The sequence below is a fragment of the Amia ocellicauda genome, chromosome 22 (genome assembly GCF_036373705.1).
Source record: "Amia ocellicauda isolate fAmiCal2 chromosome 22, fAmiCal2.hap1, whole genome shotgun sequence".
NCBI classification, from domain to species: Eukaryota; Metazoa; Chordata; class Actinopteri; order Amiiformes; family Amiidae; genus Amia; species Amia ocellicauda.
The window spans coordinates 7,180,973-7,196,289 of record NC_089871.1 but is presented as its reverse complement, the minus strand read 5'-3'; the positions used below and the strand labels follow the sequence as shown (position 1 = coordinate 7,196,289).

At 43.4% G+C, this 15,317-nt stretch overlaps 2 protein-coding genes across 3 annotated transcripts in view; one reads left to right on the top strand and one right to left on the bottom strand.

The window, feature by feature from the left end:
• Window positions 1–34: 34 nt before the first annotated feature.
• Window positions 35–5,024, bottom strand: rnft1 (ring finger protein, transmembrane 1). Of its 2 annotated transcripts, none has more exons than XM_066696117.1 (9): window positions 4,832–5,024; window positions 3,336–3,775; window positions 3,046–3,122; window positions 2,832–2,932; window positions 2,389–2,542; window positions 2,150–2,308; window positions 1,886–1,951; window positions 1,699–1,800; window positions 35–1,529 (listed from the first exon to the last, which is right to left on the bottom strand). In XM_066696117.1, the coding sequence occupies exons 1-9, from the start codon at window positions 4,855–4,857 to the stop codon at window positions 1,395–1,397; spliced, it is 1,260 nt and encodes a 419-aa protein (XP_066552214.1). In that variant the 5' UTR covers window positions 4,858–5,024; the 3' UTR covers window positions 35–1,394. The 2 variants fall into 2 exon arrangements, with proteins under 2 accessions (XP_066552214.1, XP_066552215.1); XM_066696118.1 differs by having other exon boundaries at window positions 3,336–3,772.
• Window positions 5,025–6,101: 1,077 nt separating this feature from the next.
• Window positions 6,102–15,317, top strand: part of LOC136718517 (uncharacterized) — a 28,400-nt gene continuing 19,184 nt past the window's right edge. The window contains exons 1-18 of the mRNA XM_066696271.1: window positions 6,102–6,248; window positions 6,353–6,499; window positions 6,689–6,803; window positions 7,097–7,209; window positions 7,397–7,532; window positions 7,658–7,880; window positions 8,667–8,790; window positions 9,467–9,635; window positions 10,267–10,442; window positions 10,591–10,734; window positions 11,052–11,213; window positions 11,421–11,536; window positions 11,765–11,805; window positions 12,203–12,303; window positions 12,695–12,854; window positions 13,107–13,214; window positions 13,497–13,664; window positions 14,669–14,762. Of these exons, the coding sequence (XP_066552368.1) occupies window positions 6,126–6,248; window positions 6,353–6,499; window positions 6,689–6,803; window positions 7,097–7,209; window positions 7,397–7,532; window positions 7,658–7,880; window positions 8,667–8,790; window positions 9,467–9,635; window positions 10,267–10,442; window positions 10,591–10,734; window positions 11,052–11,213; window positions 11,421–11,536; window positions 11,765–11,805; window positions 12,203–12,303; window positions 12,695–12,854; window positions 13,107–13,214; window positions 13,497–13,664; window positions 14,669–14,762 (2,420 nt within the window). The 5' untranslated portion in view covers window positions 6,102–6,125. The remainder of the gene's footprint in view (window positions 6,249–6,352; window positions 6,500–6,688; window positions 6,804–7,096; window positions 7,210–7,396; window positions 7,533–7,657; window positions 7,881–8,666; window positions 8,791–9,466; window positions 9,636–10,266; window positions 10,443–10,590; window positions 10,735–11,051; window positions 11,214–11,420; window positions 11,537–11,764; window positions 11,806–12,202; window positions 12,304–12,694; window positions 12,855–13,106; window positions 13,215–13,496; window positions 13,665–14,668; window positions 14,763–15,317) is intronic.

The following is a 15,317-nucleotide window of genomic DNA, read 5'->3' as shown; positions in this document are numbered from 1 at the left end:
TAGGATGCCAAAAAATACAGACGACCAAAGCCAAAATTTTGTTGGACATTTTTAATGGAGAAATAACTGAGCAAACACAAAATTAGATGGGAAAATCCAATCTTAAAATCAATCTTTCAAAAACTTTTTATAGTAACTATGATAAACATGGTAATAAAATAAGTGTAAATTCCAATCTTTGGTCTTTTGAAAAACTGAATTACAAATGCTTCAAATGAAATCCTGCACACAGCTTGTTAGGATAAATCTCCATATTCTTTAAATGGAGTAACATAAACCCTGAAATCTTGTTTAGCAGTCTTTTCAGTAGGTGTGTAAAGCTTAGAAAAATCACAGATAAAAGGAAAGTTCATTGGAAGAACACAAAGAAACGTGACCCCAGATGTGCAGCACCCGAGTTCAGTTTAACCCAGAAGTTGAACCACAAACCTGAACCACTTCTGTTCCTATTCAGGGATTGGGCCGAGGTGTTCATGTTTGTTTGTGTAACTTCTGTTCAATAAGCTTTCCAAGAGCACCATCAATGCTTGAAGACCTTCGCAACTCTCTTAAAGCCCAAGTTCTCTGTTAAATGGGAATGAGAGAGTGGCAATTCCAGAAGAGGAAGAGATTTACCACAGCAGCCTTTTGCTAGTCAGAAGGTGGTGTGGGGGGAGGGGGTTGTGCATCAGTCAGTTACTCTATCAGTTACTACAAATGAAATGCTCTGAGCGTCACTCATTCATAAAGTTGTGACGGGATTGTTTTTTCTATTTTTTTTTTTCTTAAACTAACAACTAGTGCCAGAATTTTGCACTTGGTTTGAATGCAACTCATATCAGCGTCTGCTATCAAACCTGTACTTAAAATATGTATTCTGTATGCTTAAAGTATTTACAATTTGTTTGTAAAAAATACTATAACTTTTTGTACAAGTGCAAAAAATACTTTCACCAGTTATTCTATATAGGAAGTGCAAAAAACATGAATTAAATAACATTTCCATCCTTAAGGAATTCAGAACAATATAAAAACCAGGGACATGCAAAGAGACCGAGAGAGATGCCACCCTTCGCAAGTGTTTCTGGGTAACCTTTCTAACGCTTGGCTCGGGGTGGGGGTAAAGTCATGTGGTGAGTTCCATCAGGAGTAGCCCTTTATTTCCTACAAAAGTAGAGCAATCACCGAAGCCCTTGGTACAAACTGGCAGGCGGGAAGAAAAAAGTTTCTGCGGCCGGCAGTCGGTAATCATAATGGTCATATCCCCCCTGTGGTTGAAATGACGTGCCGTGAAAGTCACAACTATAATCTCTCACTAGCTGCTGAAAAGTACATGACCTTCACCTTACAGATTTATTGTGCTACCACCTACATTGTTACATGGAATTATATTTTTAAAAATCACTCCGCTGCCCTCAGTAGATCTGTAAATAAGGAGAAGTTGCACCATCCTTCCACTTGTGGACCTTGTCGGTGATCACCGTCCGGCAGAGAGGACACGTCTTCTCACGGTTGAACCACAGGGAGATGCACTCGTCACAGAAGATGTGCTGCGGAAACAGAAAAAGATTTGATCGTTTTCCGTTATCTTTGGTGGAGAAAATATTCCAGTGTGATGACGACCATTGGGTGAAATCTCAAACTGCAGTCTGAAATAGGAGTCATCATGCTGAAGAGCTCCAAGGCCTGCTGCTTTTCACAGCTCTACTCCAGACTGACCTGACACAGGAGGACTCGGGGCTGTCTGAATTCAGCCTGGCAGATCGGGCAGAAGTCTCCCATCTCGCTGCACTGAGTCTTCGTGGCGGCCACTCCGTTATTCTGAAACATGAACAGCAGAATGAACAAATGAGCAAAATGAACAAAAGTGTCTTACAGACCCATTAACTCTGACGTGACTCATTACCTCTTCATTGAAAAGTATCCGGAGTGTTTTCTGCAGCGAGCCCCACTGTCCGAACAGCCCGAGGAGCTGTGGAGAGAGAATTGAGGCAGGGATGGGGCTGGGCTGCTTATACGTTCTTCAACAGCAGTAGTACTGAACGTGTCTTCCGTACAACTCTGTGGTCAACTAGAATTGTTTGAAATTCTATGAAAAAGAAAAGTGTGTGTGTGTGCATGTTCATCTCTATGGGACAGTCTCTGTTCTTTCAGTCTCGCTCAGCATTACCTTCAGAATGAGGTAGACCAAAGCCAGCAGGATGCCCAGAGTCAATCCTGGAGAGCCATCCATCTCCTGGTAGGTGAGCAGGTACCGGAACCACACAGGTACAGGAACCAAGGTCTGGTACACCTGGCCGGCTTCCTCTGTCAACATGTACCATCGTCCCTGAGAAACACGGCCCGGTTAAAGCCACAGCCTAAAACCACGTCAAGGTTAAAGTGAAGAGCGAATCGACTGGTCCTTACCCGTGATCTGCAAGTCGTGAGGGTGGAAGGAGTCAACAGAATAAGGCACTTCAGGCCCATGAAAAGAAACTTCAATATGAAGTTCGTCACTCCCACTGTCCATAATACGTCCCAGAACCCCAGGGCCTCGATGCTAGGGTTCACAAAGATTAAACTGTGGAAGAAAGTGCAACGAGAAATATTAGGTATAAATAAATAAGTAGTGGGTCAGCATCCCCAGAATGCTATTTGCCTTTTAAGTCATGTTTTTTTAGATGTAGTATTTGGCGATGAGATCAAACCAAAACACAAACGCATACAGGAATAAGAGTTTTGGAAATCATATTAGATTCTTAGCATTATGGCTTCAATTCAGGGTCTCCATGTTTCCCCATGACATATTTATAATGCAAGGCAGCAGAAACTCAGTCTTTACTGCTCTGCTGCAGTGTGAGTTTCCTCACCAGTAATACAGGGTCTCTGCCAGGAAAGTGTAATACAACAGCAGGCTGGAAGACAGCAGGAACAGCAGCAGCCACGCACACTGCAGCTTTGAGCGGCGCTCCTGTCCAAATACACAACACAGCAATGGCTTTTGTGTAACTGCAAGAACAAATTACATAACTGTTTAATATAAAGGAGCGGCACACATCATTCCATACAGTGTTGACAACTTACCTGTAGGAAAACCTGGTTCTGAATGGTTTTATTTGCATACAGGAAAGTTGTAAGTAACCCAACACCAACAGCAATGCCTGCAACAATAAGCATTACTAGGATGAGAAATTCATAAACAAAACAGGTTAAAATATATATTAAAGGGAAATTACAAATGATTGGCCAGACACAAGAAACTCAGATGCATTATTTTAAATTGCAGGGTCTTAATGAGATTCATCAACAGTGTAATTGCATATATTTGAAGGTGTATTAAGTTGACACACAAACACTTATTTTCTGCTGCATACCCAGGGCGTGCTGGATTACTAGTTTGGCACAAAGGATCACTAGAAAAGGAAGACTTTTCTGAATCCACCGGAAAAGGTAACGCAGCTCGGACAGGGAGCTGCTGGGCTCGGAGTCGGACTCTCCCGGCTCGGGCTCCGGCTCGTTGGGGGCAGCGTGGGGGCGGCCGTGGGAGTGGGAGTGAGCGTTGGGGTGTGGGTGGGAGCCGGCTCTGGGTCTCCTCGACGCCGGCCTGCCGCTGGGCTCTCCCGCGGGGACGGGGATCGGGACGTGCACCTCGCCGGGCCGGGAGGGACCGTCCGGGGTCCGAGTGAGCAGCTCCGGCTGGAGGGTTAGGGATAAGACATCGCCTGGCTGCTTGTGGAGATTGACGGAGTTAGTCTGCATTACAGTTGGCAGCTCGGTTAGTTTCGGCAATTTTCTGGACTCGATGGGGTCTCTACTGGAAACACAGTGAGAGAACCGGGGTTAGAATAGCTGGACTTTTTATTTATTAATGCAATGCAACACAATACAAAGAAACAATGACAAAAAGCACCAGGGGATACATTATGAAAAGTACATTATAGAAAAACATATGCTTAATGCTTTAGAATTGTTAGAGGCTAAAATACTTTGGATATATGGTCTGACAAATTGCAAAGATAATAAAAGGTTTTTTATGACTACATTTACATTTATCGATGTGGAATTGTGCCAATATAATAAGCACATTGATTAAGTAATATTCACTTTTTTTCTTTAGTGTACTCATAAAAGTAGAACAGTACTTATTTAAAAAGCAACAGAAAATCATGACATATGTGCTTATTCACAAATCTGCAGAAACCCTTCCAAAACGTTTGGCTATGGGGAGGAAAACTAAAAAAAAAAGATGTAAAACTGTCCCAGCGCAGGGATGAGAAAAACTGGACTGTACATGGCAGCACCAGTGACCGTGACGTCATCGGATTAGTGCCTGCTCAATTAGAAAATTGAGAGGAGATTAATTGACATCAATTGATGTACTTGTTTTGTTCCACGTCATCAGAATAAATAGAACAGTGTCAATGACAACACTGAGTAACAATGTAGATCTATTGCCAATATATCATTTTACCTATTACACCATTTGTTGTTACTCGATATCTTGTTGTATTCGATTGCTTAATTGTAGTAGTTATTAAAGCTGTCATACTTATTTCGTAGGCAACGGGGGAACTGCATTATCCTTACGTTAATGATTTCCAAATGCAACCGATGTTTGTTTACTCAGTATAGTCGGCTAGTGTTTTATTTGTATTATTTTTATCAACAATATTTAAAGTTTGTTCTGCATGCAATAATGCAGCTGAATACCGAACAAACTGAAATGAATCGCTTTTAATCACCACAGAACAGATATGATAATTGTCTCTCTTCTAAAAACTACATCATGTGTACTTATTTACTACTAACGCAACTTGTGAGTTGTGTCTTTGCAATTAAAAACAGGGAAATTAGCGTTTCGATTGATTACCTGTCATACTGAGTCCGGAGTTTCATCGTAAACAGCCAATACCATCCTAATAATCGGCTCGGCACCGATCGAGGGGAAACCAAAAAGAAAGAGAAAAGAAAAGAAAACAACCTAGCTAAAGTAAACTAGCTAAACCTCGGCTCTAGAGTTCGGCAGACATCTTTCACTGGATTAAACGCAACGAGAAGAGAGGTCAGAGGTCAGAGTGCAAAGTGGCAAACACGGCTTTTGTTTTTATTTTCAAAATTACCAAATTCGTTCTGATTGAGTGATTTGTTTGTTACGTTGTGCGACTCAAAATTTTTAGATGTGTATTTCGAGGGGGGAAAAAAATAATTACGGTGACGCAATGACGTACTCAACCGGCTAACCCCGACGCAGCGTGGCGGTTGCTATGGCAACGTACGGCGGCAGTGCGCAGGGTAGGTGCCAGAGTCTCCTGAGAAATTGCTTTTGCAAACGATGTTCACTTTACAAAAACAGCACAGCGACACAAACAGCTCCGTTACTAGCAGAGTGTTTATCAACGGGTTTATGCTAAATGTGTAGCTCGCCGCCTAGCAATTGCACTGAATAAAACGAGTTTAAAAGTGGAAGTTTTCTTGGCTAGTGATGCAATAGCTGGAAATATAGCATTAGTTCACGCACCGCTCTGTCACACAGTAGCTTTTGCTTTGTTTTGTGTTTGCTTGCTTTCTTGCTTTTTTTTTTTTTCCTGATATCATCCAAACTGATTGATGAATAATTTAGATTATACCAGTGGTGAACCAGAAACTGACACACAAAAACAGGCACTGACTGACAGACACACACTGACATTGTGTAGTGGAAATATAGGTTATAAGTATATGGACTAAATATGAAGCTGTGACATTTTGTCCCCTGCAACAGGCACAAATAAAAAGAATAAGTATACTAACATACAAACTGTCATGTGTATCTGCTATGGCTACCTCCTATTACATGATTTAAGTGATGCATGGTTCTTGACTTCATAACCTAAATCACTGAAAGTATCACTGAAAATAATATGCATAGTAACAAATACATATTCCATATCTAAACATATACTATTGTAAAAAAGTACTGTCACATGCAGATTATCTCCAGATACTTTAAAACTTGGTCCCATATGATATGACACAAGGAATCACCCAATTATATTGATCATAGCATCCATCCCTACACAGTTCCTTATTTTCCAGTGAATGTATTTCCTAAGACAGATACTGTGTTAAACTTTCATGTTCTCTTTCAATCACAGTTATAAGTACCTATGGCCCGTTAAGCCCAAATGGAAGAACACACAACTCCCCACCTATACAACCCAGCAGGCAGGGGCCTCCATGCTTTCCACATGGCCTGGTTGGACTCCTGCCTTGAGGAGACCCTGCTACCTGGGAGGCCGTGGCACAAGGTAAGGGGCTACGACAGAAAATGTAAAATAAAAAACAATTGTATTTATCTTTATTATTATAAAGTGATGTGGTTTCTGATGTAGATTCCCTCTTTCCCTCAAAGGTCTATGAAAAGCTGAGCACAGCATTGGCCAAGGAGGTTGAAGCCCAGCTGAAGAGCAGTCCTCAGGGCCAGCTCTGTCTGGATCACCTTGGGGGACACTTTGTGGAGAACTACTTGAGCAGTTTGTCCGACCAGACTAGCTTCCCGGTCAGTGTGGACATTTTCTGCAATCATTCGATCAATCAGTTAATTTATTTACCTAAATACTTTAGATTTTTGCATGTTTTCCTGCTGTTTGTCAGAACGTATCATTCTTTCATTGTTGTGCCGCTCCCCTGCGTGTGAAGTACAGCCATCTTTTTTTGCCTCTAAGATTTGGTCTTTATTCTGTGGCAGTGTCCTCCGACACGGAGCAAGAGTGAGAAAGCCTCTTTGGAGAGAGAGGTGCTCAGTCAGCTGGACACCATGTGTGAGAGAGCAGCAGAGAGCAGCCTTTGCCAACGGAGACCTGGTATGATTTGAACTAAATGGGCCAGGGTTCAGATTCTCATCGTTACATTTGTCAGGTTGGCATTTTGTGGCCAAACTCAAATTCAGAGTTTTAAGTTGAGAGTATCAAGTGCTCTTTGGAATCTGAAATGTACATATTTGTTTGGATAAAAGTGAAATAGGCTATATTTGTTTTTTGTATATTGTTATGGCCTTGACCCACGCATTGACCTGATAGCACAGGTGTTTCCATGAGATCAGCTCAGCTTTCATTCCTCTGTGCCAGTTTTATCCAGCTGTGGCCCCTCTCCTCAGATGGTGACTATGCCGGTGTGTGCCAGGAGATGAGGGATTTTATCGATGATACCTATAACATTGTGCAAAAGGAGATGGAGCAAATGTTGTCTGTTGAGGAGCGAAAAGAAAAGGTAATACATTTATTTGTTTGTTTGTTTAATTCCTAAGCACGTATAACATTCGATCAGCTGTGGTCAAATACTGTACATTTTGATTTCTACAGACACAGGAGTTCCTTAACACAGCTGCTAATACCAAACAAATCAGACATGATGGAGAAAAGGGCAGATTTTTATCTTAACTTCCTGATTTCTCTAGGAAAGGTTGGAGTTTGACCCGGTCCACATGGACTCTGCTTGGGCCTTAACGGCACGGAGACGCCCGCAGTCTGTAGAGAGCAAAGACCTGCACCTGACCACCCGCCGAGCGCCCGCCTTCCAGCTCAAACCTCACGGTACCGCCGGCCAAAGCCCATTTAGCAGTGCTAACCCAGCTGCCATCAGGCCACTTATACACATTTACACTTTTTTGAGGCCAACGTTTTGACTTCAGATCTGTGAGAATGAATTTTCCTTTCAGAAGTCGGTGTCCTGTGTCTGAAGCTGCAGCCTCCTCCCCTGCACAGCGCTCAGAGCGAGGCGGTGGGGCACGTGGTGGCGACCCTCCTGACCTCTGACCCCGGACGCATGCAGGACGTGTGCGAGAGGCTGAGGGGGGGGTTGCTGCCAGCGTCACTGCGGAGCTGCGTATGGATTGATAAACTGCTGCAGACACAGGCATCATCCCACAGGAGTGCTCTGTGGTGAGGAGGGAAACTGTACTTATTAAACAGAAAAGGTTCAGTAATCCAGTGAATTGGACTGGTTTCGGGCGCACACATTCGAGGTTTGAATAAGCAAACCTAATAAATAGATATAAAAAGACACAATGTCCAAACGTGTAGAGGATACATGTTTACCAGAGACTGATTAGTTAACAGGGATTTTCCTACATTCAGCTTTTTCTTCTTACTGGCCAAACAACTTTCTTAAGCTTGAGAGACTTCTCAGCTGAAATGAAAGGGGAAAGTCTTGTGTATGACAGGGATTAGTGATGTGGACTGCAGTCCTCTGTATTTGTGTGACAAATACTAAGCCATTTATGCTGCTACTTTGTGAAGCCTTGTTTTGGTTCTTGGGAGCCCACAGAATCCAGTTACAGACAGGGGGTGGCACTTATGATATCTGAGCTGTTCGGTAACAATTTTCTTTTAGAATGGGCTAGAACAGTCATTTTAAATCAACACGTTTAAATCCTGGATGATCCCTGTGTTCCCATGTTGGCTGCCAGTCTAGAAACTAAAAGAGCCTTTTGTGAATAATTATCCACATTAGTGTTATGTGAGTAAGAGGACTAAGCAGCAAATAATGTGCTTCACAATATCTATTATCAGAATTCAGGTAATATATATATATACATATATACATCGGTGTGGGTTTTTGGGGGCATGGTGAGTGAATTACCCTGTGTATCACCTGAACAGCTGTTCTTCTGTATGTGTTCAATGTTTTCACAGCAGTGTCTAAAGTGGCTGATACTTATGTTTCAGGAGTTTCGAGAGAGCCGCCCGGGAGACATTTGGCCGAACGGTGCAACGCAGAGTGGCAGAGTTAAAACTGAGAAGTGCCACTCGGTCCCCCATCTCTGGGCTGATTGAAAACGCAGTGGTGGAGGTGAGGTCACGATCTTGTATCACGGCTGCCTTCCAGCCATCGACAAAATGATCACGTGGGACAGTCTGGGCTGATGTCCCAGCTGGTCTGATCAAAGCAACGGTGCCACTTCCAGCTTTTACACTGTGCAAATTCAACACCAGCAACACAAACATCTAAACACCCTCACGCTGTTGTCAGATTTTTGTGTGCATTTTAAAAACTGTTTTGCTTGCCTGCAACCCTTTTAAAGCACTAATAGAGCTCGGGAACATCTAGATGTTTTGGTAACTTCTAATTGCGTTATAATAAGAGGGAAGATATGAAAAAGAATGACAAAAATCCAGTTAAATATATCCTTTATGGTAATTACAGTATGCAGTGTGATTTTGCTAAGTAACGGTTGGCCTTTGGGAATATACTGCAACAGGAGTCGTGCTTGCCAGAGTTTGAAAGGGAGTGTTGTCTGGATCATTTAAAACCAAAGCAGAATTAAGAGGAGAAATAAAACAGATTTAAAAAAATATATATTTCACCATATGGTTCTCATTGAAAAGTGTGAAAGAATGATACGAATGAAATCTTATGCAATCATACAATAACACAGAGTGTGAATTAAAAGTAGGGATCATGTGTAAATGAACTACGACCAGATAGACAATACGTGCAATTTGTCTTCTTTTTTTTGCCTCTGCAGAAATATGAAAGGACTCCCTGTATGCAGGTGTTTGCTACCGATGAGCAGATGATCAGTGAGTCCAGCAAGGCCCTGAACATCCTCTATGTTCACAGCGGGATCTATGAACCTTACCTGATCCACTGGCTCTTCCCGTTGCAAATTGCATTCCCACGGGCTGCGGCCAAAGGTAGGGCTGCTCTGATGCTGCCTGTCCAAATGGGCCTGTTCTGACAGATAGTCCTGTACGCAGATGGTACTATATTTACCCACAGTGTGAAATCTGAACCTCGTCAAGTCGTATACGTTAGATTAATGGTTCTCAACCCTGGTCCTGGAGGCCCCCCCTACCCTGCTGTTCCAACCGAGCTCTCAATTATTGAATTGAACCTTAATTGAAGTAACAATCTGCTTAGATTTGACTTTTTAAATTGTGTAATAAAGAAATTGGTTCTTTAATAAGTTCTTTATACAATTCTATACTTAACTTAAAACCCCTGCTGTTTAAAATAATTAAAAGGCTCTAATTTTGGAAATTATTAGTTCAATTAAGAGTTCAATTAAGTAATTGAGAGCTCGGTTGGAACAAAAACCAGCTGGGGCTCTTCCAGAACCAGGTTTGGAAACATCTACGTTAGATCAACATCACTGTGGAAAGTCTTTATTTATTTTTATTTTTTCAAAAAATAAATGTGTAATGAGTTTATTAATAAGAGAACCCTCTAGCAATCACTTAACCTGAATATTCTCCTTTTTAAAGTCGTTTGCAGTGCTGGGATGAATTTGTACATACATACGTACATATTTCCCTTCCTCTCCAGGGGAACACTGTTACGAGTTGTCGATGTTTCTTCACCTCCTCATCCAGAGGTTTCCTGGCTGGCCGGAGATCTTCGCTTCGGCTGAGAATGTTCTGAGGTGTGTGGAGGAGCAGGACCCAGATCTGTTTGCTCATCTGCAGCTCTGTTCGTCTCAGAATGTCGTTTTGGACTCTAAGGTAAAAGATAGCAGAGGACCAGGTATCGTCCTTCTACGCAGAAGATGATGATGATTATAATAATGATAATATGCCACAGTGCAACGTGTCTTTTAATTCTCGAATGTGAAGGGAAACATGAACAGGTTTTTTCACCAATCACTGCCAGGATTTTCTGGTGGAGCTCATCACTCAGGAACGCGACGAGGCCCGGAAGCTCCTGGACGTCCCGGGCAGGTCCGACGGGCCACAGGCGGTCACCAGACAGCTGCTGGCCGACCCCGTCATCTTCCTGCGAAAGTGGATGGGAGAGGTGAGGCTCGGTCCGCCCCACTGGTACCTGATGTCATGTGATCCTCCCAGCGGGGGCGTTCTGGAGCACGAACACCCGACTTGATTTGAAATGCCTTCTTCTGTGCGTGTCTAAGAATGCCCTGTGCCTGTCTCTGGATAAATGTGCACAGGAAACGTTGGCTCTGGAAAAGGCTGGATGCGAGAGGCACAGAAGTATGAGACAGTAGAGACACTATGCAAAGCGCATTTATATTACCTGTTGTGTGATAAAGTTTGTATAGCTGTTCTTTTGTGGCTGTGAAGCCTGCCTTGACTAGTCCTCTGTGCCGTTTCCAGGGATTCCTGAGTGTCCTCGACCTGCCCGCCGTTCTGCTCATCTGGGACCAGCTGTTCCTGCAGGACTGGAGCAGGACAGTGATGGAAGACTTCTCCCTGGCGGTCCTGATGTTGCTCAAGGACCCCCTGCTGGCGGCGGATGACTTTCACAGCATGAGAGCGGTATTTGTAGCAGATCCCCCTATTCTCCATGGGAGATATTGAAATCGGCCGTCCTTGCGCTGGCGAGTACCGGGCATCTCACTGGTTGTGCTCGGGGCGGGGGGGCTCTGATTGCAAGAGCCTCTTTATGAAATGATGTTGTCGATGAAACGAACCCGCTAAGCACTTAATCTTCTCATCCGAGTCGTTTCTGTGGCCCCCTTTCAGGTGATGCTGGACCACGCAGGCCATCTGTTCACCACCGACATCCGCCAGGCGTGGATACACCTGCAGCAGGGAGGCCTGGCGGCTGACATCCCAGGGTTTAACAGATTAAATACGAGGTAAGATCACTGATAACACACACACACATATGCTAAGGTTTTTCCATGTTCATAATGTGATTTATTCGGCTTACTTTTATGTAGGTGAGCAAGAGGCCTTCATGTAGCTGTGGAGGAAATTAAAAATGCTTTGTGTTGCTGATATGTAATATTATGATTATTTTTGTGGTTAAACCGGAGCAAGAGCAATCCAAATAGACCATGGAAAAATGTTTTTTTATCTTTAAGGTTGCTATATGGACCATTCCCAAAGAAGACAGCAACAAATGGTACAGTAGGTTTATACCGACTGGGCTTTTCATCAAATTTTGTCAGGTTTAATGTTGTCTTCTTTAACAACGTGTTTTTTAATCCGTTTTCAGTTTTATATCAACTTCTTTTCAGCTTGAAATATGTGCAATGAGAACTGAACATGGTTTACTATGCACAAATCTTTATTATATAAATCTGCGTATCTGCCTGTCTGGACGCAGAAAGCTTTACGCAAAAACTTGATCAACAAACAAACAAACTCAGCTTCTTTGTGCCATAAATCTTTGAGTTTTACAGACAGCTCGTATTAATCAGTTGTGCATCTCTGCGAACAATGAATCACAACATCCCTAACTGGGATATTAGTGTAGCGGCAGAGCCAGGTCTGTTTAGTCACTGCCGTTTCTTTTGAAGTTTCCATTCCTGCTCCTCTGAGTGATATCCTACCAACCGGGCTGAAGGATGTATCTGTCAGCTTGATTCTGCGGCCGCCGACAACGACTACCGCACATCACGTAAGTTATGAGTCTTTCCAATCCAGTCCAACAGAATAACCTAAATTCTTATAAACCTCTACTACACGTAAGGCGTTCAAGGTGTTTGTAATTGAAGCATTATAGTAAGATTCATTTTCTCCAAGTGAAACGTGATCTTGAGTTTTGCATGGCGTTTAAAAAGAACTTACTTAGAACTACTTAGAACCATTAATACAACCCCGTTGTTCTTAGTAGACCCAGTTTGTGTTCCTCAGAGATCAAGGCCTACAGAATTATCTATGAGAGAATGTTTGAAATGCTCTGGGTTTCTTAAGCATTTTGAGCTGCGTAATCTAGTTGCTTTGGCCCATCCTGCTTTATCCCGGCCCACTCTATCCACTCCTGTGTCTGTTCCCTTCCGACTCTGTAGTCTTGGCTGAAGGATTTCGATCCCCTGGCAGTCCGGCTCACCGCTTCGGTGTTTTATGGTGACGTGAAGCTCCGTTCCAAATCCAGTCTCAAAAAGCCATCTGTTGAGAAAAGGGTGCCAGAAAAGAAAATGGCGGCCGAATACAAACTGCACTTCAATGGTACGGCTTTAAGTTCCTCTTTTTCACACCTTGTGTCTTTTATATTGTTCTCAGTATTTAAATCTGATCCCCTTGTGTGTTGTCCTGCTGATTTAAGGATTGCTCTTAATTTATTTGCACGTAACTTAAACAATAGTAGTACTGAGACTGAAGTTGTATAGGCTAATATACTCCAGCTCCTTCTGGGTGTGTGACTTTGTTGTGACGCAGTATTGAGCGTCTCTGGTGCGTCACTATCCACTTTCCCTGCAGACGTCTTTCTCTTTGACTCCCTGGACCCATCAGAGTTCAGAGAAATAGATCCGTTGAGGGACAAACCTGCTGTGGTCATTAAGGTTGTCTACAGTCCCAATGTAAATGGTAAGGCTTCTCTACTAAACGTGTGTCAGTATTATTTGTAAATATATATACAACTATATTTTATTCTATTGACATTCCTTGCTGGTTATAATTCCCGTGGTGTTCCTCAGCTTGTCCTGGCGCTGAGCCGAGATTGGCTTTGTTCTGCATTTGCTGAAGTGAGAGTTAGTGAGGAATACCCTTTTTTCTGTTTTGTCATCAAGCAGTCTGCTGTGAAAACCACGACTGTGTGGGAAATTCACCGCCTGTTTACTGAAACCCAGTGTTGTCGCCGCTTTCCAGGCTTCTCTCCAGTGACGCTGGGTTGGGTCAGAGCCGACCTGTTGCGTGAAGAGAAGGCGGGCCTTCGCACACTGTGGGCTCCCGGCGAGTTCACGGCACACCTCCCCCTGCGCGCCGGGCCGGTCCCCGAGCCTCTGTCGGACCAGGGCTCAGCAAACAATTTAATAGGTACCGTATCTTTCACCAAGTATGTGATGCAGCATTTCGTCTCCCGCTGCAAGGATATCAAGTGCTAAACAAGCTAAATCCATGCCTTTGGTTTGGTTTTTAGGTCTCTAATGTGTCAGGATTTCGGAACACAAAAGCCACTGGCCTTGGTCTCCCACAGTTCCTAGGCAGTAGATGATATGGAAATGTAACCCTTTTTCACAGCTGAATTGAAAAGATCTTTTGGGTGGTTGCCCTTATAACATGCCTTAAAACAACCCTCACTTGAACTATTGTGCAAATCCTCACACAGGGAGTGTAGTGGCAACCATGTTGATTAATTTCCTCCCCAGTGCGAGCTGTTTACACCCAGGAAGATCAAAACACAATACAATGAACCGTGCTAAAGAGGCATGTGATCCAATTCACAAATCTCCGAACTGACATTCAGAGTAATCACATAGCAGTGCCCCATTTTAATTTTGTGACACTGTAATTAAATAAGCCAAAGCAAACCTGTAAGAGATGACGGCAAACCTCTTTTTCTACCAGAAGGAATGTCTGTATGATGTTATGTCAATATAAAGAGGTTTAAGTTGCTCTGGCTAAATCCTCCTTTAATGTTATGCTTGTGCCTCGAATCCCAAACGTGATATAGTGCTGTTATTAAGCCGTAGAATTGTCAACGGAACCCCAGTTTTAAGGAAAGACGTATCTGAACTGCGCTGTTCCAGGTTACCTTGACACAAAACTGCAATCTGTTGGGGACTAATGGAACGAGTTTATTCCCTGGCACAGAACAGATGCGGAGAGCCGTGGCCTGACATCGCTGCTGACAGCGTCTCTCTTTGAAAGTGTTACTGCCTGTCGCGCTGTTTCTTTTAGCACACGACTGGAGCTGTCAGGAGCACTTTTGAGGGTTTTGAGGTTTCTGAGAGAGTTGTCTGTAGCAGCAGATCCAGATTTAGATCAAGGTGTAGCGCCACAGGGATGACAGAGTCTGAACGGGCGACTTTCTTCTGCAGAGCCCTTACAGAGGGGATCAGATATCCAGGTGACTGTTTACGATCCCTTCAAAGACGGTCGAAGGCAGGTAGCCAGCCCGGCCTGGGTCCAGAGGTAAGACAGCAAAAGGAACAATCTGATCCCCACTTTTATTTGTGACAAAGTGACACATGGGAGAGGTGACACAATCGCATCTTCAATTATTGTAATTGGAAGACTGAGGATATACAGAATAACTGCCAACCAGTGTTTTTTTTCCAGTTTTAAAAACTACACCACCACATTGTCAGTAACAACACAAGGACATAGCTAAGGAGACAAAGAGCCAATGACTGATAGTAATACTCTATCTTTTTTTTTTAACTGCACAAGTTCATAAACACGGGAGTTTGGAAAATCTCCAGTTGGCACCGCATTGGCTGTTCGAATGCAGCTGTTATTTTGCTGTGCACAACGAGCTAAGTACAGCAGGGTGAGATTTAGTGTTCCCTCTGCGTCATAAAATAGCTTGTTGCCGGTATTATCGCTGTGCACCGAGGGGGTAATTAGCCGAGTTTAGTACGGAGACATAAGTTTAAAACAATGTTGTAACCAGACATGTTGTGTTCCTCGAATGCTCTGGAATGCCCCCGAAAGAGACGCTAGTTATTCTCTGAGGCAGGCTCTCAC